Consider the following 25,791-nt stretch of genomic DNA (forward strand, 5'->3'; position numbering starts at 1 on the left):
AAAAAAAATAATATTGGATTTTAAATGGTAGATAGCAATTTCTTCTGATTTATATTTTGGCATCAAATTTTTGTAATTTATTTGCACATGAAGAAATATTAATATATTAGGAAGAAGGAAATAACAGTACACACAGTAGTCCAGCAACCATGGATGGCATATCCATGTTAGCAATCGCATTTTCTCAAAAAATACAGAATCAAACCAACTGCACATACAATGCATAGTGAATAAGACATTTACGTGCAGCACACGTGAAGCTCTTTTATTTTGAAGTTGCACTCACACGCTCATGCAAATCCAGTGCAAGCCGCAATCTTCTGACATTTTAAACGGCCTGGATCACCTGCTTGGATTGTCACGGAGTGACCATCATGATTTGTGTATCAGAGGAACTTTTGATCCTGATCCTGAAGTTTTGATTCTGGCTGATAGAATACATGCTTCAGAGGAAGATATTAGATGAGCGCTCGACTGGAAGAAAATGCTGGATTTTTGTGAGGTTCGTGAATTTTAAACGAGATATCTGCATATTTGCAGATGGTATATAATATAATTTTATTGATATTTGCCTTATATCATTATAAAAGAATGTTAAAAGTGACAGGGAACTGCTGAGGAGGGGCTGATAGAATATGTGCTTTAGAGGTAAATAAATGAGCTCTGCACAGGATGCTGGATCTGCTCAAGTTTTGTGAGGTTTGTTTATTACATCTATTCAAACGAGATATGTGCATATCTGCAGACGGTATTTGATATTAGTTTTATTGATATTTGCCTTTTTATCATTAGACAAGACAGTTAAAAGTTTCAGGGAACTGCTGAGGAAAGAGAAGGAGAATGAAACAGGCGAGCACTTTAACATTATGATCTCAAACGCATCTGCCGCAGCTCTGATATGTGGACCATTTAAATGAGACTGTGTTGCACACTGGTCTATTATTGCAGTAACACGATGGCACATAACAACAAAACGAACCGTGACTGATCGTTTACATGTCTCAGTCACTTCACATGCAAGCAGGCGATTCTCAGCGCCCACAAGAAACAAATCGGCCAAAGGGGAAAATGTATCGACCTCGGCGATATATCGGTCGACCACTACATGTAAACGTACATCTAAAGAGCTGGTTTATGATATGGTTTGTGAAAAGTGTGTATGAGGGAGTGTATGTGATGAGAATATGAGGTTTAGTGTGTGTGTGTGTGTGTGTCTGTGTATGTGATGAGACGTTAAATGATAGTTCACCCAAAAATTAAAATGCTCTCATCATTTACTCACCCTCATGCCATCCCAGATGTCTATGACCTTCTTTTTTTTCATAATACAAATTATGATTTTTAGAAGAATATTTCAGCTCAGTAGGTCTATACAATGCAAGTGAATGGGTGCCAACATTTTGACGCTCCAAAAAGCGCATAAAAGCATCATAAAAGTAATCCATATGACTCCATATTTTCAGAAGTGATATGATTGGTGTGGGTGAGAAACAAATCAATATTTAAGTCCTTTTTTACTTGAAATTCTTCTCCTAGCCCAACAGGGGGCAGTGTGTATGAAGAATGTGAATCACCAAAAACACAAGAAGAATGTGAAAGTGACCTGTTTCTCACCCACACCTATCATATAGCTTCTGAAGACATTGATTTCACCACTGGAGTCATATGGATTACTTTTGTGCTGACTTATGGGATTTTGGAGCTTCAAAATTTTGGCACCATTCACTTGCATTGACCAAAAGAGCTGAGAAATTCTTCTAAAAATCTTCATTTGAGTTCAGCAGATGAAAGAAAGTCATACACGTCTGGGATGGCATAAGGGTGAGTAAATGATGAGAGAATTTTCATTTTTGGGAGAACTATTCGTTTAAGTCTTACTGAGTGAAGAGGTTTGCGCACATGCTCAGAGGAGATCAGAAATAATTGTATTAGTGCGTCAGCAGTGTGAGCAGCTACGTGACTTTAAAGTCAGTGTTTAAAGGTCAGAACATGAGTGTCAGAGTGTGTGCACATGTGTGTATGTGTATGAGTGTGAATGTGGCAGTGTCCTGTCAGCATGTGAGTCAGGGTGTGTGTGTAGTCTGTATGTGAATGTGTGCAGTAGGCATGTGAGGATCTTTGTGTGTGTGTGTGTGTATGTGTGTGTGTGTGTGTGTGTTTACTTAACAAACCTCCCTAAAATTTAACTAAATCTGACCAACTTCCCTTTGGAAAGGGATGTCTTCAAATGGCAAGGGTTAGGGTTTGTCAATAGTAATTATTATTAACATATCAATAGAAGTCAGTGGGATGTACCCATTTATATAGCTGAGTAAACAGGTGTGTGCATGTGTGCGGTCAGGATGTGTTTGTACTTCAGACCTTCCATAGTATTTGTCAGAATGCTGGCCACACTCAGAGCTCTTTTTCTGGCCACTGTCTCGTCCAGATAATCAGACAGCTGGTGTGATCCAGAACGCTTCTTTCGCACTTCAGACTCGGTGGTTGTGCCCTAGAAACAGACAAACAAATCAATACACATGAGTGTAGTATTATTAAAATACAAGGTCTAGTACATTTCCTTGTGACTGAAATGTAAATAGGTATATTACGTGTGTGTTTAAATTAATTTGCTCTACCTCAGGTAACAAACGTCCGACTGGTGATGTCGGCACCGAAGTCCCGCCCACCAGAGAGACCACACCATTGCAATCGACCGTGCAGTGCATCTTCCCATTGGCTGGAAGCATAATCCGCGGGGCTAGGCTACAGTGACTGACTGTGGAACTTCGTCTCTCAATGCATCGAGGTACGAAGAGCGATTCGCGGCGACTGTCGCTATCCTCAAACGTACTGTGCTCATCATCTGCAAAATCATTCTCCGAGCCAAAGTCCCGCGCTCTACCACGAAAACTGAACAGGCTTGCACGGCTGTTTCTCCTTGGGGAGAAAAGAGAACCGCGGATGCTGAGCAGAGACTGAAAGATAAAAAATATAAGAGACAACATTAGGTACCGTAAACATTTACATTTATTTTTATTTTTAACCTTGTGTGACCCCTGGTCCACATGTGTGGACGTTGTATTTTGGCTTCGCTATACGCAACACATAATTTAAACCGACTGAATACTGTTCACAAGTATATACACTGTCATTTAAGGGTTAAACTTCTGGCGGAACGTGTCATGTGACACCAAAGCTCTAATAAACATGATGTCTACATATGTGGAAAATGGGACCTTATTCCCTCAAAAGTAAAAAAATACATGTTAGTTATTTTGAATAACTTTCAACATTAACACATCTGTGGGTCATTCCGCTTCATTTCAAAATACATTTTGATATATTTTATTTTGTTAGCACTGTACAATATGGTTGTATTCATTAACATTAGTAAATGCATTCCTATATATTTACTGTGCATTTTCACATTGAGAATCAATGAATTCATCCAAAAGCTGAAAATGTTGCTTTCAGAGGCTCTATATGGAGTTAGGATGAAAATAGGATGCGTTTTGAACCGTTCTGAGACCAGTGCAAGCAGACAGCACGCTGGAGGTTAAGTCATTCACTAAATAGCAATGACTTGAGCAAGGGAGCATCCTATAGCTTTCTATGCAGCCAAGTGCATTCACTCCTAAAATCTGACCAAAAGTTCAGTTTCATGCTGCAGATGATGTTTGGACCACAAAACATGTTTGGAAGACAATGGTAATCAGTATCCAACACTCCTGGAAACATAATAAACTATTTGATGAAAACAAAAAGACTTCTATAGTTTGGTATTATTTAAAATTTCACAATTTAGTCCCGCTGTCCACATATGTGGACATAGGATTTTTTTTATTTTTAATTTTTTGCTTGTTTATTAGGTCCTACTAGTTACAAATCAAAAAGGGAAATGGAAAATGCACACAGCAGTCACATTCGTGTCTCAGGAGATTAAAGACAGGGTTTTACCAAGATAACACTTGCCAGACATATCTAAAGAACTACTTGTACAAAATTGGATGTAGACTTGGTTGTGTTTGTTATGACATTAGAATGACTGCCCTTGGCAGCTGTTGGCAGTTCCACCAGTAAAGAGATTCAGTATAACTTTTAGTTATTCTTCCTGTTTAATGTTATCAGACATACTCAGATGTATTTTATTAAGTTCAGATGAATTAAAGGTTCAAAAACCATTAATTAGCATCTGGATTATATTTGAAGCATCTGTGTATTGCATCTGTGCCACCTTAAATTCACATCTGAGCCCTGTATACCTCAGTGCACAATTACAAGTTTTTGTAATGCTGGACTCATGCTGAGGTGTTTAAAATATGGGGCAAAAAAACAAACAAAAAAATGCCCCTGTCCTGAAATCCTCTGTTTTTCTATATGTTATTTAATTTATTTCTTAACATTCTACTTTAGGCCTATCTAGCTATGGGTTTAGACACCACAGCACAGCATCAGAAGCAGAATTTAGCCAGGGCTGGTTGAAGATGGCCCAGAATTTTCTAATGTAGGGTCGGGAATCATTAGGAATTTAACGATTCTGATTTGACTTCAAGATTCTGATTCCATTTACAATTCTTTTAGTAATTTTGAGGATTAAATATTTGGGAATAAGAAATGCAATTTTTATTGAATTTACTGAACTTAGCAACCTGTTACCAAGTGATGAGGTCTTTTAATATGATCTCATATAAAAGCAGATTTTAGAGAAAAATGTTAGTGCTGGGAAAGTAAAAAAAGCCAATAATTCAAAATGGACTATCAAATAATGATATTCTAATTTCATAATGAATAGTGATGTATGTTTTACATTGTAGACTCACAAGATGTTCATAAAAGTAATCAGATTATACTGGTTGCACAGTATGTTTCGCACAGCTGATTTACCCTGCATCTGAATGCCCATACTTCTCTACTATATTATATACAACAGTATGCCAAAAACAGTATGCCAATGGAGAATCCACAGTATTCACGAAGCAGTAAGCGAGAAATACCCGGATGTCCTACTATTTCCGGTGAGATTCTGATGTGCGGATTGACTAGACACTACTCCCTATGGCTCAGTATCTAGCCTGCTCAGTGCATCCACGTGAGAGCTAACAAGCTCATTGACTATTTATACACAGACACTAATTGCAATTTAAAAAGCCACAGGTGTGGGAAATTAACCTTTAATTGCCATTTAAACCTGTGTGTGTCACCTTGTGTGTCTGTAACAAGGCCAAACATTCAAGGGTATGTAAACTTTTGATCAGGGCCATTTGGGTGATTATTGTTATCATAATGATTTAAAAAGGAGCCAAACAACTGTGTGTTAATAAATGGCATCATATGATCACTATTCTTAAATAAAAGACAGTTTTTTTGCATGATCAGTCATATTTTCAAAATCAATGCCAAAATTTCACAATTTCTGACAGGGTATGCAAAATTTTGAGCACAACTTTATACCAAGATAACTGTTCCTTGTGCTTAAATGGTGCTTGTTTAACGAAACCAGAGCAGATAATTTTCACGGTTGTTGTTATTACGCCATATACTCAGATCACGAGTCAATACACACATTCCCGAATGAAGTATGTCCTAAATCTAGTCATACTTTTTGCATGCATACCTAAAAGAACATACTATTTTGGCAGCAGATAAGTGCATCCTTCATCAAATACAGTACATGTGATAGTACTCGGTTTTGGACGCAGGGTTAGTGTTCCATCTGCATATGCGGAAGAATGCACACTCGAGAACCATTAATGCAATCGAAAGTCATCGAAATAATTCAGTTGAATACTTTTTATAAATGGAATGGATTTTGAATAATTATATTTTATTATATAATAAATATTGTATTTGAAGAGTTAAACAAATGTTTACCAAACTACATTTCCCAAAATGGTAATACCACACAAAGCAGGAAATCACCTGATTTGGAGTGGAGCACTTTTTCTCATATGACAGTCGGTTGGCATCTATGGAGAATCGAAATCCAGGCCGTCTGATACTGTCCTCTGACGCTGACTTATGGAACTTCTCCTGATCGGCTTTCTCTTCTTCCTCCCTTTGTTTTCGTTTCTTCCGCCGGTTCCGTCTCTCTTTCGCACTCTTGGAGCTGAGTCTGGACCCCCCTGAGGAGCTCTCCTCCGACAAGCCCCCCCTCGCACTGTATTCCCCACTCTCTGTTGCTGCTGCAGCGGCAACCTGCCAACCAATCACAGCACAGGCACCGTTGTCAGGGGCAACCAGGGGTAGACTTAGTTCCAGCTCACATAACGAAAGCAGAGATGGAAAAACAGTAAGGAGGGAAGATTAATTTATGTGAAAAAACTAAATAACAGGTAATATTTGCATTGTTGACCTGTCTGTCTGTCTGTCTGTCTATCTATCTATCTATCGTGCAACTGCCACAATACAGAACTTACAACAAATTGTCACGATTTTGGAGTTAGTCTGCCTCTATCTCTTTCTACTCTCTCTCTTTTTCTGTTTTTCTCTTTGTATCTTCCTCTAGTTTCTCTCTTTTTCATGTTTAATAGGAGAAAGGACACTCCCTCACTCTCTCTCATTATCTGTTGGTTTCCATGGTGACATGGCAGTGATAGCCGCAGCAGTTCCGTGAAACTTCAGAGATGACGAAAGCAGAGGATGAGATGAAAGATCAGAAAACATGTATAAAATAATGATCAAAACAAAAATTATGAGAAAAACAAACAAACCTGGAAATTAAAATAACTGTAAAAGTGTCAGTGTGTCAGTGCATGTTTTCTGTTAATGTAAGGCTTGATACTGTACATGTCCTCATTTGTGCATTCTAATATACATGCTGTGTAAGTGTGTAGGTGTGTGTATACTGTATACATTATATGCATATGTGTCTGCTACCTGTGCCTCTTCCTGCTGCCTCTTTAGCTGTTCCAGCATGGCTTGAAACTCTTCTTCTTTCTGCTGGGCTTCTTCTATGGTGGCCTGGTTCTGCTCATCATATGCCATGGCCACCACAGCCAGGATGAGATTCACTAGATAAAAGGAGCCCAGGAAGATCACCAGCACAAAGAAGATCATATAGGGCTTTCCAGCTGCACGTAGTGTCTGCGAGAGAGAGAGACATGCAATAATACACGTACACACACTTTGGCTGCTTTTTGAAAGAGAGAGAATGAAAAAGCAAGTAAAATGTTACTGATTGTTGATGTTGGAGGGATGTTGGTCTAATGTCTTGAGGAGGATAAAAGACTTTAATGATACTAGGGTGTGGCCTAATACCTACAAAAGTATACTAAGGATTGGCCTAGGTTTAACAGAAGGATGATTGTGTGATCTAATGCCTAGAGGAGGGAAAAAGGGGTGTGCCCTCAACTTAACATAATTATTCTGGGTGTGGTCTAATGCTTTGAGGATGACAAAAGGGGTGGGCCTTGATTTTACAGAGGGATTTTGGGTGTGGTCTAATGTCTAGAGGAGGGCAAAGGGGTGTGGTCTTGAATTTACATTAAGGATTTTGGGTGTGGTCCAATGCCTATTTGATGTCTAAGGGGTGTGGCCTTGGCTTTACAGTAATATGTTGGCTGAGGTCTATTGCCTATAGAATGACAAAGGGGTGTGGCCTTGACTTTTCAGAAGGATTTTGGGTGTTTTAATGCCTAGAGTGGACAAAAGGGTGTGGCACTGACTTTACTGATGGATTTTGGGTGTGGTCTAATGCTCAGAAGAGGACAAAGGGGTGTGGCACTGGCTTTACAGAAATACAGTATGTTGGATGAGGTCTTTTGCTTAAAGGATGACAAAGGGGTGAGGTCCTGACTTTACAGAGGGATTTTGGGTGTGGTCCAATGCCTAGGGGATGACTAAGGGCTGTGGCACTGACTTTACAGATGCTATTTGCACCCTGGTGCAAATAATGGTATATGCTGTTTACACCACAGTGCAAATAGTGGCAGATATTATTTGCATCCCAACCCTGGTGCAAATAATGGTAGATAACATTTGCACCTATATTTAAATACTAACATACAGTATGGCATTCACTAGAGAATGACAAAGGGGTGTGTCATTGACTTTTCAGAAGGATTTTGGGTGTGTTCCAATGCCTAGAGCGGACAAAGGGCTGTGGCACTGACTCTACAGATGCTATTTGTACTCTGGTGCAAATAATGGTATATACTATTTACACCCCAGTGCAAACAGTGGCAGATACTATTTGCACCCCAACCCTGGTGCAAATAATGGTAGATAACATTTGCACCCATATTTAAATACTAACATACAGTATGGGCATCACTGCAGTGTCTTTATTGTGTTTATTTAGAGTCAGACACAGACACACTACATTAACCACTACCCCTAAACCTAACCTTAACCTTACCTTAGAAAAAATAACCTTGGTTTTACTACAGAAACCATAGTTTCACCATGGTATTTTCTGCAAATTTACAGTAACCACAAAATTATCTATGGTTACTATATTACCATCATATTACTGTAATAACACCATGGTTAATTGCATTAAAACAACTGTGACCAAATCACTGCGATGAAATCAACATTATATTCATTTTTATCTATTATTATAAGTAGTATTAAAGGAAATATTAAGAGTGGAATCAGGAAACTGGATGGGAAAGAGTGGGACAAAACACAGATTCGAACCGTGGTCGCTAGGACAATGCTACACACTCACATACCGTCTTTACACCCCACAATACTGCAGCGACATCTATTGACTAGTTTGTCATATATTTCTGGGGTGCAAATAGCTGCGCTGTGTGGCAGATGATATTTACACTGGGGTGCAAATAGACACTCTTTAAAAAAAAAAAAAGGAATCCACTCATGCGTCATGCATGAGTGCAAAACAGATGTGATGCAAATATTGCCAGCACACTGCTAGGTAACATTAGTAAGTGATAGCTAGTAAAACTGATACTTTGCTGTTTTGACCAGCTTGTCAGTCGTCCATGATTTTATTTTATTTTTATATCGCAGGGTGAAATGTAATTTGTATATAAGGTGAGAAATATTAGGGAGTTTTTATTCGGATGGCATTCTACAAGTTCGTGAGTTTTGGTGTCAGGTGTTAGATGCCACTCGCACTGGTCCGGCCAAATAATTTTCCACATCAGCCTTGACTTTACAGAAGGATTTGGGGTATGGTCTAATGCTTAAAAGAATTTGTTTCTTACACCAACCTATCGGTTCGCTTCAGAAGACATTAATTGATCGAATGGAATCGTGTGGATTACTTTTATGCTGCCTAAATATGCCTTTTGGACTGTCAAATAGCCAGCAGCCTGATGGCACCCGTTTACTTACATTATAAGGACCTAAAGAGCTTCAACTTTTTCTAAAACTCTTAATTTGTGTTCTGCTGAAGAAAGACAGTCATGCACATCTGGGATGGCATCAGGATAAGTGAATAATGAGAGAATTAAAATTTTTGGGTGAACTATTCCTTTAATGGAGAGGATGAAGGGACATGGTGTATACACTTTACAGAAGGATGCTGAGGTATGGTCTAATGCCTACTGAAGAATAATAGGGCATGGCCTACATTTTACAGAAGGATGCTGGTGTATGTCCTAATGCTTCTGGTGAGATATTGGAATGTGTCCTAAGGTGAATGTGGACACTAAGGTCAGGTGAGAGCTGTACCTGCTGGTAGAGGTTTTCCCAGAAGTCTTGTGTCATGAGTCTGAAGAGTGAGAGGAAGGCCCAGCTGAACGTGTCGAAGCTCGTGTAGCCATAGTCAGGATTACGGCCCACTTTTATACATGAGAAGCCCTCTGGACACTGCCTGTTAATCCAGACATTTTGATATATTGAGTTTGTGAAAGAGTATTCAGTGATTAAGATTAAGAAATGTAGTACACAATGCCAATGGAGGCCATTCTTATACAGTATACACTTAACCAACTAAAAAGGGTCCAATGTTAGATTGTCAAGCAAATAGTTCTGCAATAGTCCAACTGACTCAAAAATGGTTTGAAGTTTTGCTTTAAATTGGACTAGCATATCAAATTTGAAAGAACCTACTCACCCTGCATCGCTAGAATTTCCACAAAGCAAAGCATCTCTACGGCCTGGGAGGTAATAATAATTGTCTGAGAAGGGAAAAAGCACAAGATAAATGTCAAGGAACATTATAAAAAGATAGGTGGAACATATACACACACACACATATAAGTTTCTAGCCCTCAATCCTCTAGCTGGTCTAAATTAAGGCTAGTCTTTGAACCATACTGACTGCGAGGTAATACACATACACAGTAATAAGAGTGCTTAAAGCACTGAATGACCAATTTTTTTGGGGGCCAGTGGACCATTCCTTACACCCGTAAGGATGTGTAGTGTCATCGAGCGTCTCAATAACACACACTCAGACAAACAGAGGGAGATGCACACAGACACATACAGACTTCACTTACTCTCATCACTGCTGTACTCTGTCCAGTTAAAGGTGGAGTTGCGCAGCTGTAATCCGACGCTGAAGTTGAGCGTGGAGGTCTGGTTTTCAGTGACGTTGACCTCTGGCATCTTCACACATTTCTGCCGAAGGTTTCCCATGAACAGCTGCAGCCCGATCAGAGCAAACACGCTCAAACAGAAGACTGTCAGGATCATTACGTCTGACAGCTTCTTCACAGACTGGATCAGAGCGCCAACGATGGTCTTCAGCCCTGAGGAACACGCAATGGCGGTCACCAACTCACCAATACACACACCAACTCAAACAGTGTGAGGAGCCATTTAGACTGAATGCGTTTTTGCACTACAAAACGCAGCGAAACAAATAGAACAGAATGCAGGTGTCTCCAGACGCATTTTGAAAAGTTCTTTTAACTTGTCACGGCGTCTAAAAAACTTAGCGTTCCTGCACGAGACAAAGACGTCTGTCTAGCGCATGTTTACATTAAAAAACAATTGAAAAACAGCGCAAAAGAGTGTTCGGTGTGAACGGCCCCTGAGACCACATATACATACAGCTACATTCCTTGACCATAAAAAGTAATTATCCACTTAAGTCACACTTAAAAATCTATGTCTTGTGGAAAATTAAAAAAAAATTTGTATTTTTTTGGGGGGGGGGGGGGGGGGGAGTCAAAATAAATCAATTGTTCACTCAAAGTGTGAGATAAAGTGTCTCATCCTAATTTTTTCCCCTAACATATATGCTGTTAATTCTTTCTAAGAAATGTAACACTTTAACACTTTACAATAAGGTTCCTTTTAGTAACATTAGTTAACAACATTAGTTAACATGAACTAACAAAGAACAATTGTATTTTTATTAACTATCATTAACAAAGATGAACAAATACTGTAAAAAACTATATTGTTAATTGTTTGTTCATGATACCTAATGCATTATCTAATGTTAACAAATGGAACCTTATTGTAAAGTGTTACCAACATTTTTCAGAATCTTCACACAGGTGTTTTCCATACAAGGACAGTTCATAGTGACCCAAGCTCCAAACAGAACAAAAACACCATTAAAGCAACATGGAAGTAGCCAATACTTTATATTACAAGTCTTCTGAAAGGAATAGTTAACCGAAAATGAAAATGATCTTATCATTTATTCACCCCCATCCCAGATGTGTATGATTTCCTTTCTTCTGCAGAACACAAATTAAGATTTTTAGAGGAATATCGCAGCCCTCTTGGTCCATACATTGCAAGTGAATGGTGACCAGAACTTTAAAGCACCATAAAGCACATAAAGGCAGCATAGAAATAATCCATAAGACTCCAGTGGTTTAATCCATTCAGAAGCGGTATGATAGATGTGGGTGAGAAACAGATCAATATTTAAGTCCTTTTTTACTATAAATCTCCACCTTTTTCCAGCCATGACCAGTAGGTGGCGATAAGCAGGAAGAATGCAAATTGAAGAAAAACAAAAAAAACAAACAAAGTGAAAGTGGAGATAGTAAAAATCTACATAAATATTGATCTATTTCTCACCTACACCTACCATATGACTTAAGAAGACACAGATTTAACCACTGGAGTCATATGGATTACTTTATGTGCTTTTTAGGGCTTCAAAGTTCTGGTCACCATTCACTTGTATTTGTTTGGACCTACAGTGCTGAATATTCTTCAAATAATATTTGAAGGCAAGAAAGAAAGTTGTCTTTGACATCTGGGATGGCATGAGGGTGAGTAAATGATGAGAATTTTCATTGTTGGATGAACCATTCCTTGAAGTAATTTGGTGGCTTTCTTAGCTTTTTACAGTGTAATTGCCATGAACTGTCCTTGTATGGAAAAGAGCTGCTTCAAAATTTCTCCTTCCTTGTTCCACAAAAAAAAGAAAAAAAAAAAACAGCATACAGGTTTGGAAAGACATGGGATGAGTAAATAATGACAGAATCATTTTGGGTGAACTATTCCATCTAAATTTGCCATTTTCCACATATTTTAAACTCTATTTTTGACATTTACTATTTCATTTGATGAGTATAACAACATAAAACTAATGAAACATAATTTTTGTGCTTTAGATTTCTGTTATACATTTGTAAAAAAAAAAAGAAAATAAAAAAACATCAAAAGCCTTTGGCAATTACGAAATGATATGTAAAATTAGTGTGTGCGTTAGTTGAATGAATGTTTGTGATATTGCATATTAACAACATATTAAAGCATGCAGTGTAGGACAGTGAGTGCAAGTGTTGTGTATGTGCTTGTGTGTGTGTGTGCGCATCACAGCAAGATCCTGCAGTGCTTCACACACTCACACGCAACACAGTACGTAACAGACACGGCCGACGGAGCACATGCACATAGAACAGCAGACAGAGGAGAAGAGAAGAGTCAAGGGTCTCAAATTCTCTATCTCAGGCTATAGGCTTCAGCAATGTCTCATGCAAAAATAACAACACAAATCAAAAAACGCACAGTTGTCTATTTCCCAAGGTATGATGGGAAAGTTTCCCAAGGCATGAGGGTCTTTGGGAAATAACAGAGCAGAGCCCGGCTAAAGGGGGTATAAGGAGAACTACAGAATGTGTTTTTAAAAGCCTGGAATCCCATTTTTACGCCCGGGCGGATTCCTGCTTTCTCTGACCGCTGGGAGTGACAGAATGAGAGAGAAAGGCCAGTGGAGGAGATGAAGTGAGCGAGAGAGCTCAGATGGAGTGAGAGAGGCAGCCTGTGAGCTAGCCCTCACCTGGAATCACTGATATAGTTTTGAGCGCTCGTAAAACCCTGAAGGTTCTCAGTGCTGAGACATTGCCCAGATCCACAAATTCTGTTACATATCTGTAGGTGGAGGGGAAGGGGAAGGGGGGAGGGGTCACGCACACACGCACACCCAGGCACAAACACACACACACGTAAGGACAGGACAGGGCAGCAGAGGGAAACGTCACACAGAGACACACACCTGACTGACACCTGTGTTTGCGCTTACATACGCGCGCACACGCATGCGCACGTCTATATACACACACGCACATACATCCCTTACCTGGGATGACTGAGATAGTTTTCAAAGCTCTGAGCACTCTGAAAGTGCGGAGAGCTGACACATTGCCTAGGTTTACAAACTCAGTTACATACCTGTAGAATCAAATAGAGAGTTACCACATTGCACACGCACACACAGGCGCACACTGACAAACATACTCACTCAATCGCAACCAGTACAGCTTCACCAGCTTCAATGTGTCCAAAACTATCCAAGTAAACTCTCAGTAACAGTTCAGGAATAACAGCATAAAGCATTTGGATCATTTCTCATATGCCTTTTAATATGTGATAATAGACAGAGGGGCATCTGTCCTCAGAGATACTCACGCCATCAGAATGACACTGAAATCTAGCCAGTTCCAGGGGTCTCGCAGGAAAGTGAACTTCCCCACGCAGAAGCCCCGGGCCAGGATCTTAATCAGGGACTCGAAGGTGTAGATCCCTGTGAACGTATACCTGGACATATGCAAACAACACCTCAATAATATGGCTCAAAAAATGAAAGAGAACAATGAAGTTGTATGGAATTCAAACAACCAAGCATGAAATGGTTTGACGAACACGATTTTTGTTTCTGTGTTGACAAATTTCCGATCACATCACCTGTAGTCAGACCTAAATACAGGTCTAAACAAGGTCTAAAACTTTTTGTGATCGGATCACAAAAACCACATGCGAATGTGGTTAAAAACACATGTAACCGCATCACATTTGAGGTGTAAATGCGAATCCGTCCTGTAAGCTTCCCGGTAGCAGTGAAGCACCACCCCTCACATGTCAATCAACTGCTGCTCTAAAACAAGAGTTTAAACTTTGTCGGTTACAAGCAGCTTTAAAAGGGGAAAAAAAACATCCAATCAACAATTTTAAAAAGTGGATATATTAACAAGCATGAGAACTTCATGGATCTTCTAAAGAGTGTCTGAAATCAACATGCACGAACACTTATGAGAAGCAGCTCAGGTTGCTACAGGTAATGCACTAAAATAACGGACAGTTCGAAAAGTTGCTTTTGTGCTTATATTAAATTTCAAATGCATTTGGGAGATTTAACACGCTGTTTTTTTTTTTTTTTTTGTGCTTTCTTTGTCTTTTCTGACTTTGTTGAGGTTTATTATCATGCAGAACAACACTAATAGTGATTGATGTATGTCATCATGATACAGAGACCCTCCCCTCCAAATCCAATCACAAGTGGTCACAGGAGAAGCATTTAAGTGACCAGGTGTAAACAGTGATTTCCAAATGTGATCGGATCACCCGAGACGCATCTTAATACCAGGTGTAAATGGGTCAGAGGGTCCCGGCAAAAGAGCTCTGCAGCTACCGCCCACTTTTAATGACACACCCAGTCTGTGCCCTACACTATCAAACTACTTGTATATTTGTATATACCTGACTATTCTGCAACAAACTTAAAATAAATAGTTTCTATACTTTTAATTAACAACTTTTAAATTCAATTACGTCATTCGAAATGCTTCATGGGATTGTAGTTCATTCCGTCGTGTAACTTTGTGTCTTGGATCTTGTCCGATTTTCAAATGCTATTTGCTTCAAATCAAAGTTTGTGATGTTGTGATTCACCTTGGGACGGGTTGGTTTGGTTCATGGATCAGAACTCTTTTATGGAGGATTTTATGAAATCACTATGGAAAGAATTTATGGGAAAATACTCCCGGAACCAAGTTGGCTGAAAAAGTGGGTGGGCACTGTGGTGCACTATTAAAACAGGAAGTTGGGGCAGGAAATATCAAAGAGATGGTCCTTCTGCATTAATAGCTCATTGACTTATTCACAGTACTGTCGCGGCATCTTTAATTCCTTACAGGAATGAAAACAAGGCTGTAAAGGAATAGACTTAAAGGGATAGTTCACACAAAAATGAAAATTCTCTCATGATTTTCTCACCCTCCTGGCATCCCAGAAATCCACATATAGGGAGCATAAAAGTAATCCATATGACTCAGTGGTAAATCCATGTCTTCAGACACTATATGATAGGTGTGGGTGAGAAACAGATATATTTTAAGTCATTTTTTATTATCATAAATTCTCCTCCCTGCCCAGTAGGAAATGCACAAAGAATGTGAATCACCAAAAACACAGAAGAAGAATGTGAAAGTGGAGCAGGGAGGAGAATTTATAGCAAAAAAAAAAAAAAAAAAAGACTTAAATGTTGATCTGTTTCTCACCCACACCTATCATGTCGCTTCAGAAGATATGGATTAAACCACTGGAGTCTTATGGGTTACTTTTATGTTTCCTTTATGTGATTTATGTGGATTTTGGAGCTTCAAAATTTTGGCACCAATTCGCATACATTGTATGGACCTACAGAGCTGAGATATTCTTCTAAAAATCTTTTTTTGTGTTCAGCAGATGAAAGAAAGTCATCCACATCTTGGATGGCATGAGGGTTAGTAAATGAAAAAATTTCATTTTCAAAGTCTCTTCAATGGGGTGTAATGTTATTTAAAGTGTTTTGGATCATTCCGCTGATGAAACATTTAAAAAAAAACATCTTTCCAACAAATTTCAGTTGTCAAAAAATTCCAGAAAACATGTGGTGGAAAATTAGATGTGATCGAGGAGCTTTCTACAGCAGATGTCACTGAAAAGACAGTAAGTCTATGCGTCTTCTTTTCATTCACGTCAAAAATCCAAGATTCTGTTACTGTGAATCAGGCATAGCCAATAGACTTTTGTTTATTTACTATTCATAGGTACAGTAGGTGGTTTTTAGAATTTAGGGGAGGGGAAAATCCCATGCTAGGGAGCATTTTACCAGACAAATATTTGCATATGACTATGCAAAATGAGTCATAAATATTTTTGGTTCATTTTCCCATATTTACATTTCAAATATATTGGTGTTTTCTCTTGTAATTTTGTCAACTTTTAGGAGTGAAAAGCTAACAGACATGGACTAAAAGACACAAAACACCAGTTTTGATTTCATTCGGTCTTTAACAACACCTAATGACTAACTTATGTCACGTTAGGCCATAAAGTTTGAACATTTATATCCAGCAAATATGCATGACTATGTTAAAAGTAAGACTTACTCCACATTCTTGGCCCAGTCCGGAGGATTACTAAGGGTCATGAAGGCGCAGTTGGTCAAGATTGTGCACATGATCACAAAACTGAACAGCGTGAGCAGCAGTCAAGGAATACGCACAAACAATACACAACAAACAAAAACACACATACATAAAACCCATTTACAACCTGCCAACATGCTTGTATATGTCCATTCAGCTGAAAAAGGATATGAATGCACCAGGATCTTGATGGAGATTCTCCTCAAAGGATTGAATGGGCTCAAAATGTACAAGGCCGGCGTAGCGTTAAAGCGGAATATAGCCTTCCCTCGATTCAATACTATAAAGGTCTGAAACAGAGAAATCCATAAGAAGAGGATTGTGGTTACATTGTATGTACAGTACAGTACAGTGTCTTTACAATCTCTTTTCAAATCAGTTTCAAAGGATATTATCATTTCATAGAATTGGACAAATTTAAGACTTTAAACGGTACAAGACTGCAGTACAGCAGGCAGTCTAAATACTGTTTTGAGGAGGAACTAATAATTGGATTTGCAAAAGTTTGTGAGGTTGGTGGTATTATGTTTTTTTAGAGCTACTCAGATTTGTTTTAGGCATGTTAACTAGATATCCACCTGCAAAACTGACCACTATAAATAATGTAATGTTTTGTAATGTAACGTACATGGTAATATATAAATTAACTGATTTTATCAAAGTAAAAAAATATATATATTTATATGATTAAATCAACCTGACTTCATTAGGTTACACCAACAATAAAATGTATGGGTTAGATCAAGTAGAAGTTACTCCTTAAAGTAAAAGTTTACCCAAAAATGAAAATCTGTCTTGATTTACTCCCTCATGTTGTTCCAAGCCTCTGTGACTTTACGGAACACAAAAGGAGAAGTTTTATGTATTTTCAGTACAATGACTAGGTAGAGTGACTCAGTTAAAAAAATTCTCTCATCATTTACTCACCTTCATGCCATCCCAGATGTGTATAACTTTCTTTCTTCTGCAGAACACAAATATATTTAAGAATATCCCAGCTCTGTAGGTCCATACAATCCAAGTGAATGGTAATCAAACCTTTGTAGCTCCAAAAATCACATAGAGGAAACATAAAAGTAATCTATTTGACTCCAGTGGTTAAATCCATGACTTCTGAAGCAGTATGATAGGTGTGGGTGAGAAACATTAGTATTTAAGTCCTATTTTACTATAAATTCTTCTCCCTGCCCAGTAGGGGGCGATATGCATGAAGAATGTGAATCACCAAAAACACAATAAGAAGAATGTGAAAGTGAAAGTGGAGATTGGCTGAGCAGGGAGGAAGATTTATAGTAAAAAAGGACTTAAATATTGATCTGTTTCTCACCCACACCTATCATATGGCTTCTGAAGACATGGATTTAACCGCTGGAGTCGTATGGATTACTTTTATGCTGATTTATGTGATTGTTGGAGCTTTTAAATTTTGGCACCCATTCACTTGCATTGTATGGACCTACAGAGCTGAAATATTCTGCTTAAAATCTTCATTTGAGTTTAGCAGATGAAAGAAAGTCATACACATCTGGGATGGCATGAGGGTGAGTAAATGATGAGAGAATTTTCATTTTTGGGAGAACAATCCCTTTAAAAATGACCCAAAGGTATCATAGGTACTCCAGGTGGCTCATATATCATATTCTAAGTCTTCTGAAGACATACAACAGGTTTTTAGCACTAAACACACTATGAAAGAAGATTTTCTCTGAAAAAGCACAAATATGATGCACAAGTTGCATGTACTACTTTTATGATACTTTTCGGCCCGTAAAGTCAGCCACGATCAACTCCTGTTGCATCAAAACAGGCCGGGATATTCATTAAAATTTCTCACTCTTTGGATGAACTACTCCTTAAACGTGAAAACTGCATGTAACCACTTTTTACAGTGATATTCTGCTTTGTTTTCTGATTTATGTCTGTAAAATAATAAGTATTTATTACAGTTGGATGGACAGAAATTCTTATCAAGTCTATGCAGTCTTTTAGCAGTGTTTTGTGTACAACTGCTTGTAGAGACTGTCATGCCAATATCTGTAAAACTTTTTTTGTGTGTGTGTGATTATTAACAGTACAAGTCTGAAGTACAGCTAACAGTCTAAATGCTCTCTCTTATTTCTCTCATTTCACTTTCGTACTTTTTGGTTGCTGTAGTAGGTGTCCAGGTCCTCCAGGGGGACAGACACTAGGTTGGGCGGAATGTCTCCGTAGATGAAGGGCAGGGATTTTCCCGCCTCCAGATCGCTGTTGGGTTTCGGCCCATTTTCGTCATCATCATCAGGCCGTCTCTCGCCTTTGGGCCTTTGGGCCGCCTCCTCTGCGATGCGGCGCTCGATAGCAGCGAGAGACTCGGGTGTGAAGGGCTGGAAGCTGTCAGGTCTGGGTGGAACGAGCAGCTGAGCAGCCATATTGACATCCTGCACTGGTAGCTGCACCAGCTAATCTCCGGTCACTCTGGGAGCTGAAGGAGGGAGATCACACGTTCAATAAACCACGTACACACAACAGCTACAGGAGGTCAATCATTGGAGTGGATGTCTTTAATCTTTTTGGATTGAGTCATTCGGTGGCAGTTGAAAATGTGAAATAACAACCAACATGCATTTATTTACATAACACAGGAAGCTAAAGAGAAGAAATCATAACTGGAACCAAAAAAGAAGCTGTTAATATTCATGCAGTGACATTAGATACAGCTTATGTGCAAGTTTACAGAAATAGTTGATTATACCAGCTCTGTGTGTTACTGTAGGGCACATTGTTTTTTTTTTTATCTATCAGTCCAACTGGAAACCAAGTTGTGTTTACAAGACACTGGGTTGATACAATGAGCGCTTTTGACATTCCTGAGCATCTGTGTGCAGATGATACACGGTTATATCTTCCACTGAAAATTGAGAATAATAATTCTTTAAAGTCCCTCACGGACTGCTTGGATGATGTTAAGCACTGGTTGTAAAATAACTTCCTCCAGCTCAATATAAGTAAGTCAGAAATAATAATATTCAGCCCACCTAAATATAATGGAGAAAGCCAACAGAATAGCTCCTGATGACTGTGAAAGACGACGTAAAAATGATTGGCATCACACTGTATTTGACTCCACTCTTAAACTTGATAAACAGGTTAATCCTGTTGTAAAAGGCAGCTTTTATCTGCTTGATTTTACTAAATTAATACCTTTACTTAATTTTAAAGATTTGGAGACATCTGTGCATGCTTTTATTACATCTTGCCTGGACTACTGTAACAGTCTTCTTTCTGGAATCTGTCAGCTTGTGCAGAATGCTGCAGCCAGGTTACTGACTGTTGCCCCAAAATTATTGAATAATCTTCCTCTCAAAATTTGCTTGTCTCCTTTAGTTGAGACTTTTCTCAACTCTTTATATTGGCCTTTGAGTCTGAGAAATGAAATTGAGGACATACAGCAGTATGCTCTGACATGTTTGCAGTCTGCGTATCTTGTGTTTTTACATAAGTGATATGCGTGTTTGTGATCATTTTACAATGTTGGTTTGTTTGTGAAGCACTTTGGCAAAATCTGTGGTGTAAAATGTGCTGTATAAATAAAGCTGAGTTGAGCTGAATTAAGACTTTTGAGGTAGGACCAATCACTGGATTCCCCAAAAGTTTTGTTTGCCAACTATTGTTGCATTGTTACAAACATAGTTCAAACGGTTTAGTGTTTCCCGAAACCATAGTTCCAACAAATATTCGCAAACAGCATCAGAAAGTTGTTTGGTTGGAACAACAGCTCTCCACTTGAGGTTATAAGTATAGTTCTTAAAAGTCTTCTTTGTTGATGTCATTTGACTTCTCTGAGGCTTCTGTACCTGTAATCCATATATATCTTTCATTCTTTCAAAACTAGACACCATTTACACTCACTTAAGAAAAAGGGTTGTATGGGGGTTACTGCAGAAAGCGGTGTTCTAAAACATCATGTAAATGAAAATGCTGTTTTCCTAACGTATTTTAAAGGGATAGTTCACCCAAAAATGAACATTCTCTTATCATTTACTCATCCTCATGCCATCCCAGATGTGTATGATCTTCGTTTGTGTTCTGCTGAAGAAAGAAAGTCATACACATCTGGGATGGCATGAAGGTGAGTAAATGATGAGAGAATGTTCATTTTTGGGTGAACTATCCCTTTAAGGGAATGAGAGTTTTCTGCCTGAGAATGCAGCTTAAGTATCCATGTAAACACATTAGAGGAGTTCTTGTAGATTTTTGAAGACTGCACGTGTGCGTACGTGCTCAAGTGTGCCAGGAGTACCCCGGAGAATTGCAGCACAATCCTGCTGCCACTACATGGTGCATTTAAACGTGAACCACATTTAGCCAAATACATTTAAACTCAATTCCTGTCATTTAATCATAGAAAACATTCCCTGTCTTAGGTCAGTTAGGATCAGTATATTTTAAGAATATGAAATGTCAGAATAATAGTAGAGAGAGTGATTTATTTCAGCTTTTATTTCTTTCATCACATTCCCAGTGGGTCAGAAGTTTACATACACTTAGCTCTGCCTTTAAATTGTTTAACTTGGGTCAAATGTTTTGGGTAGCTTTCGACAAGCTTCTCACAATAAGTTGCTGGAATTTTGGTCCATTTCTCCAGACAGAACTGGTGTGACTGAGTCAGGTTTGTAGGGCTCCTTGCTCGCACACGCTTTTCCAGTTCTGCCCACAAATTGTCTATCGGATTGAGGTCAGGGCTTTGTGATGGCCACTCCAATAACTTGACTTTGTTGTCCTTAAGCCATTTTGCCACAACTTTGGAGGTATGCTTGGGGTCATTGTCCATTTGGAAGACCCATTTGCGACCGAGCTTTAACTTCCTGGCTGATGTCTTGAGATGTTGCTTCAATATAGCCACATAATTTTCCTTCCTCATGATGCCATCTATTTTGTGAAGTGCAGCAGTCCCTCCTGCAGCAAAGCACCCCCACAACATGATGCTGCCACCCCCATGATTCACGGTTGGGATGATGTTCTTTGGCTTGCAAGCCTCACCCTTTTTCCTCCAAACATAACGATGGTCATAATGGCCAAACAGTTAAACCTTTGTTTCATCAGACCAGTGGAGATTTCTCCAAAAAGTAAGATTTTTGTCCGCATGTGCACTTGCAATCTGTAGTCTGATTTTTTATGGCAGTTTTGGAGCAGTGGCTTCCAGGGCTGGAGTGGGATTCATATTCAGCCTGGGATGTCATGTCCAAGTCAGCCCACACCCAAAAGGGGGGTTGGGTGTGAAGATGATAACAATAAAACAAGATCACAGCAAAAATATACAATATATGTAATTACTTGAAAATTATTTATGCTCTCCATGTCATTATACCACATACGGCATTCACTAAGATTTCACTTTGTCATAAGACATCATTGTATGTGTTGTAAAAATAAGTGAATGTTAAAGGGATATTTGATCATTTCCTCACCCTCATGCCATCCCAGATGTGTATGACTTTCTTTTGCAGAACATGAATGAAGATGTTTAGAAGAACTGTTGGTCCATTCAATGCAAGTAAATGAGAAGCAGTGAGAAACAGATCAATAATTAATCATTTTTTACTATAAATCTCCACTTTCACTTTCATAAGCACTCTTCTCTCTTAAGAGTTCTTCTTCTGTTTTTGGTGATTTACATATGCATATCGCCCCCTACTGGGCAAAAAACTTAAATATTGATCTGTTTCTCACCCACAATTATTATATAGCTTCTGAAGACATGGATTAAACCACTGAGTTGTATGGATTACTTTTATGCTGCATTTATGTGATTTTTGTACCTTCTGAGTTCTGATCACCATTCATGTGCATTGAAAGGATCAACAGAACTGAGAAATTCTTCTAAAAAGCTTCATTTGTGTTCAGTAGAAGACAGAAAGTCATACACATCTGGGATGGCATGAGGGTGAGTAAATGTTGAGAGAAATTTCATTTTTGGGTAAACTAAGTTTATTTTAAAGAATATCTAGGCACATAATAACACTATAGAACTGTAAATATTTATAACTCTTTCAAGATGTACAGGCTCACACTTTAAATGGTCAGTGCTTTGTATTTTAGATAATTAAAATAGCAACAGATCCAGTGAAACAATTAAGTTTGAGTGATTGTGTTTACATTTTTACATGCCATTCAAAAATGTGCCATTTTACAATGATAAGAGTGAAATAAAAGACTTCAAATAACACATTTGTACTTTTCTTTTACTTGGAATGTAAATGTTCAGGACAAAGGCAAAATTGTTACTGTCTCTTTAAGAGGGTTTTATCACATGATACAACATTGAAGGCACTCTGTGCAGTTTATTTCGTTGAGTTTATTTTTTTGAGAGCTGTAAAGTCCCATTATTTTCGTACCGTGTCGTGCTGTTGCATCTGTATTCATTTACTTTAAGTATTCTGTTATTTTGTGACAAAAAATAATTTTGCTATTATCATTCTGCACTGCTAGGGAAGAGGATTTCAGAGATTAATTGATTGAGATTGTGAGACTGCAGTCAGTATTAAACTTGTGATGATCTTGTACCTGAAGCACGTTCATCCATTCAGCTATTAGTAGCCTATCTGTTCTCGATGGATCTTCCGTGATCCTTCCCCCGCTGTCAAGTGAAGCAAATCAGTTTGGTCTCTCACAGGCTACTCTCTCATTTGTTTGGGTGTGAGATGATAAAATACAGACTGCGTCCACTATAATATGGAACGCAATTCTGATCTTTTATATACCGGATGTTACGGACTGTTGGCAATTGTTATGCGACATATGATGAAAGTTTGTCAATCAACATGCTGACCTAACCAGCCCAATTTTTGACCGGCCAAGCGGGAATTCTCCCGATCTTCCCTACTGCCACTCCGGCCCTGGTGGCTTCTTCCTTGCTGAGCAGCCTTTCAGGCTATGTCGATATAGGACTCGTTTTACTGTGGATATAGATACTTGTCTACCTCTTTTCTCCAGCATCTTCACAAAGTCCTTTGCTGTTGTTCTGGGATTGATTTGCAGTTTTCACACCAAACAATGTTCATCTCTATGATACAGAATGCATCTCCTTCCTGAGCAGTTTTATTGCTGCGTGGTCCCATGGTGTTTATAATTGGGTACTATTGTTTGTACAGATGAACGTGGTAACTTCAGGCATTTAGAAATTGCTCCCAAGGATGAACCAGACTTGTGGAGGTCCAAAAAAACAATTCTGAGGTCTTGGCTGATTTCTTTTGATTTTCCCATGATGTCAAGTAAACAGGCACTGAGTTTGAAGGTAGATCTTAAAATACATCCACAGGTACACCTCCAATTCAGTACACCTATCAGAAGCTAATTGGCTAATTGTCTAAAGGTTTGACATCATTTTCTGGAATTTTCCAAGGTGCTTAAAGGCACAGTTAACTTAGTTTATGTAAACTTCTGACCCACTGGAATTGTGATATAGTCAATTAAAAGTGAAACAATCTGTCTGTAAACTATGTTTGGAAAAATTACTTGTGTCATGCACAAAGACTTGCCAAAACTATAGTTTGCTAATATTAAATCTGTTGAGTGGTTAAAAAATGAGTTTTAATGACTTCAACCTAAATGTATGTAAACTTCTGACTTCAACTGTACCCTTTGTTAACAGCATTGTGGAAGAGCCCTTTGTGAAAATCTTACTTTCATTTGGAATGACCCTTCGAGTGGCGTCCCTTTTTTGCAGTGCCCTTCAAGGGCACAAAAATGCCATTTGGAATTCGGCCAATGTCTATACACATTTTCTGCTATTTTTTTTTCTGTGTTTTCTGTACAATCATTTGCAAAGACTCCCATGCCATTATTTGTACAATTTTTTGTAGAAATTATTTAATTATTGTAGTTTAATCCATTTCTGATAAACCCACCCTTAAATACCATTGGAAGCTAAGGAAACAATATCATAATTAAAGCCGATAAAGATGCTGTTAATATTCATAAAGTCATATTAAATACAGCTTGTGTGTGTGTTTACAGAACTGGATGATTATACCAGCTCTGTGTGTTACAGCAGAGCAGGGGTGTCAAACTCAGTTCCTGGAGGGCCACATCCCTGAAGAGTTTAGTTCCAGCCCTGCTTCAAAATGCCTCCTTGTAATCTTCAAGCACTCCTGAAGACCTTGATTAGCTGCTTCAGGTGTGTTTAATTAGGGTTGGAGCTAAACTCTGCTGGACTGTGGCCCTTCAGGAACTGAGTTTGACACCCCTGCAGTAGAGCAGCATTGCCTGTGGGTCAAGAGGGCATAAATAGCCAGTCTGGAATTCTGCCTTGAGTGTTGAGGTCAGACCTGCGAGCTCCAAACTGGGCTTGTACACAGAGCGAGTCAGCTACTGTCCCAGGGGCTCCATGACCCCTATGAATCCCCCTCCCCTCCAAGATTCACTCTTTTAGAGAATGGAGACGTGTGTGTAAGGGAAAAAGAGAAAGAAAGAGGCAGAGATGATGGCACACTGTGAATGCCTAACTACAATGAAAAGCCTCATACTTCAAAATACATAGTGAAATGAAAGCTGCCACATTATAAGTCACACTGAGGCCAAAAACCTCACTGGAATGACGATTACATTCTTAGGAGAGACAGCTGAGTGTACATCTGGCCATCTGAAATTGATTTTAAAATACAGCCTAGAAATCTGTGCATTTATACATCTTTAATGAAAGAATCTTGCAGCTCTTGGTGGATTCAAGACTTTAAAGCCCAGATTCTTGAATCAAGATTGTAGTTATATTAAAGGCAAACCCATCTCCAGCAGGCTTTGCCAACTATGAAGGATTTTTTTAAGGAGGTCTAAATCAATTACGTGTCTAGAGAAAGTAAGGCACGTGCGCCCATCTATCAGAATGATTCTGCTCAAGATTTTGTTCTTTAAAGGTACAGTATATCTCTTTGCCTCACTCCCCCAATGTAGCTCTAGACCTGATTTAAAGGTTCCATTTATACAATGCCATTGTAAAAGTGCAAATAAACTGACCTAATCAATTTATCCATAATACAGCTGTCTAAATGTTCAACTATCAACTGCAAACAGCATTTTATCATTTAACATTTAATTCTTGTATTTTCTAGAACAAAAAACAAAGATTTCTTTCACACAATTTGCAACAACAAGCAACAGTTGACACTGCTCCAAACCACCCACAATGCACACCTCATAGTCCACATGCAAGTACAAGGCCATAGTAGACCACATTTCGCCAAGCACACCAAAAAAC

General features: G+C 38.7%; 1 protein-coding gene across 2 annotated transcripts in view; it reads right to left on the reverse strand.

The window, feature by feature from the left end:
* The window catches only part of LOC127448923 (sodium channel protein type 2 subunit alpha-like), a 69,147-nt gene that overhangs the window by 39,935 nt on the left and 3,421 nt on the right, over window positions 1-25,791 (reverse strand). The window contains exons 2-13 of one of the 2 annotated variants that reach the window (XM_051711878.1): window positions 18,698-19,020; window positions 16,731-16,849; window positions 16,521-16,610; window positions 13,780-13,908; window positions 13,451-13,542; window positions 10,398-10,649; window positions 10,010-10,073; window positions 9,625-9,766; window positions 6,859-7,065; window positions 5,902-6,177; window positions 2,619-2,957; window positions 2,362-2,491 (exon numbers count right to left, since the gene is read on the reverse strand). In XM_051711878.1, coding sequence (XP_051567838.1) covers window positions 2,362-2,491; window positions 2,619-2,957; window positions 5,902-6,177; window positions 6,859-7,065; window positions 9,625-9,766; window positions 10,010-10,073; window positions 10,398-10,649; window positions 13,451-13,542; window positions 13,780-13,908; window positions 16,521-16,610; window positions 16,731-16,849; window positions 18,698-18,967 — 2,110 coding nt within the window. In that variant the 5' untranslated portion in view covers window positions 18,968-19,020. Of the gene's footprint in view, window positions 1-2,361; window positions 2,492-2,618; window positions 2,958-5,901; window positions 6,178-6,858; window positions 7,066-9,624; window positions 9,767-10,009; window positions 10,074-10,397; window positions 10,650-13,150; window positions 13,543-13,779; window positions 13,909-16,520; window positions 16,611-16,730; window positions 16,850-18,697; window positions 19,021-25,791 lie in introns of both variants that reach the window. The other variant, XM_051711876.1, reaches the window with a different exon arrangement.

The sequence above is a fragment of the Myxocyprinus asiaticus genome, chromosome 12 (genome assembly GCF_019703515.2).
Source record: "Myxocyprinus asiaticus isolate MX2 ecotype Aquarium Trade chromosome 12, UBuf_Myxa_2, whole genome shotgun sequence".
In the NCBI taxonomy this organism is placed as follows: domain Eukaryota; kingdom Metazoa; phylum Chordata; class Actinopteri; order Cypriniformes; family Catostomidae; genus Myxocyprinus; species Myxocyprinus asiaticus.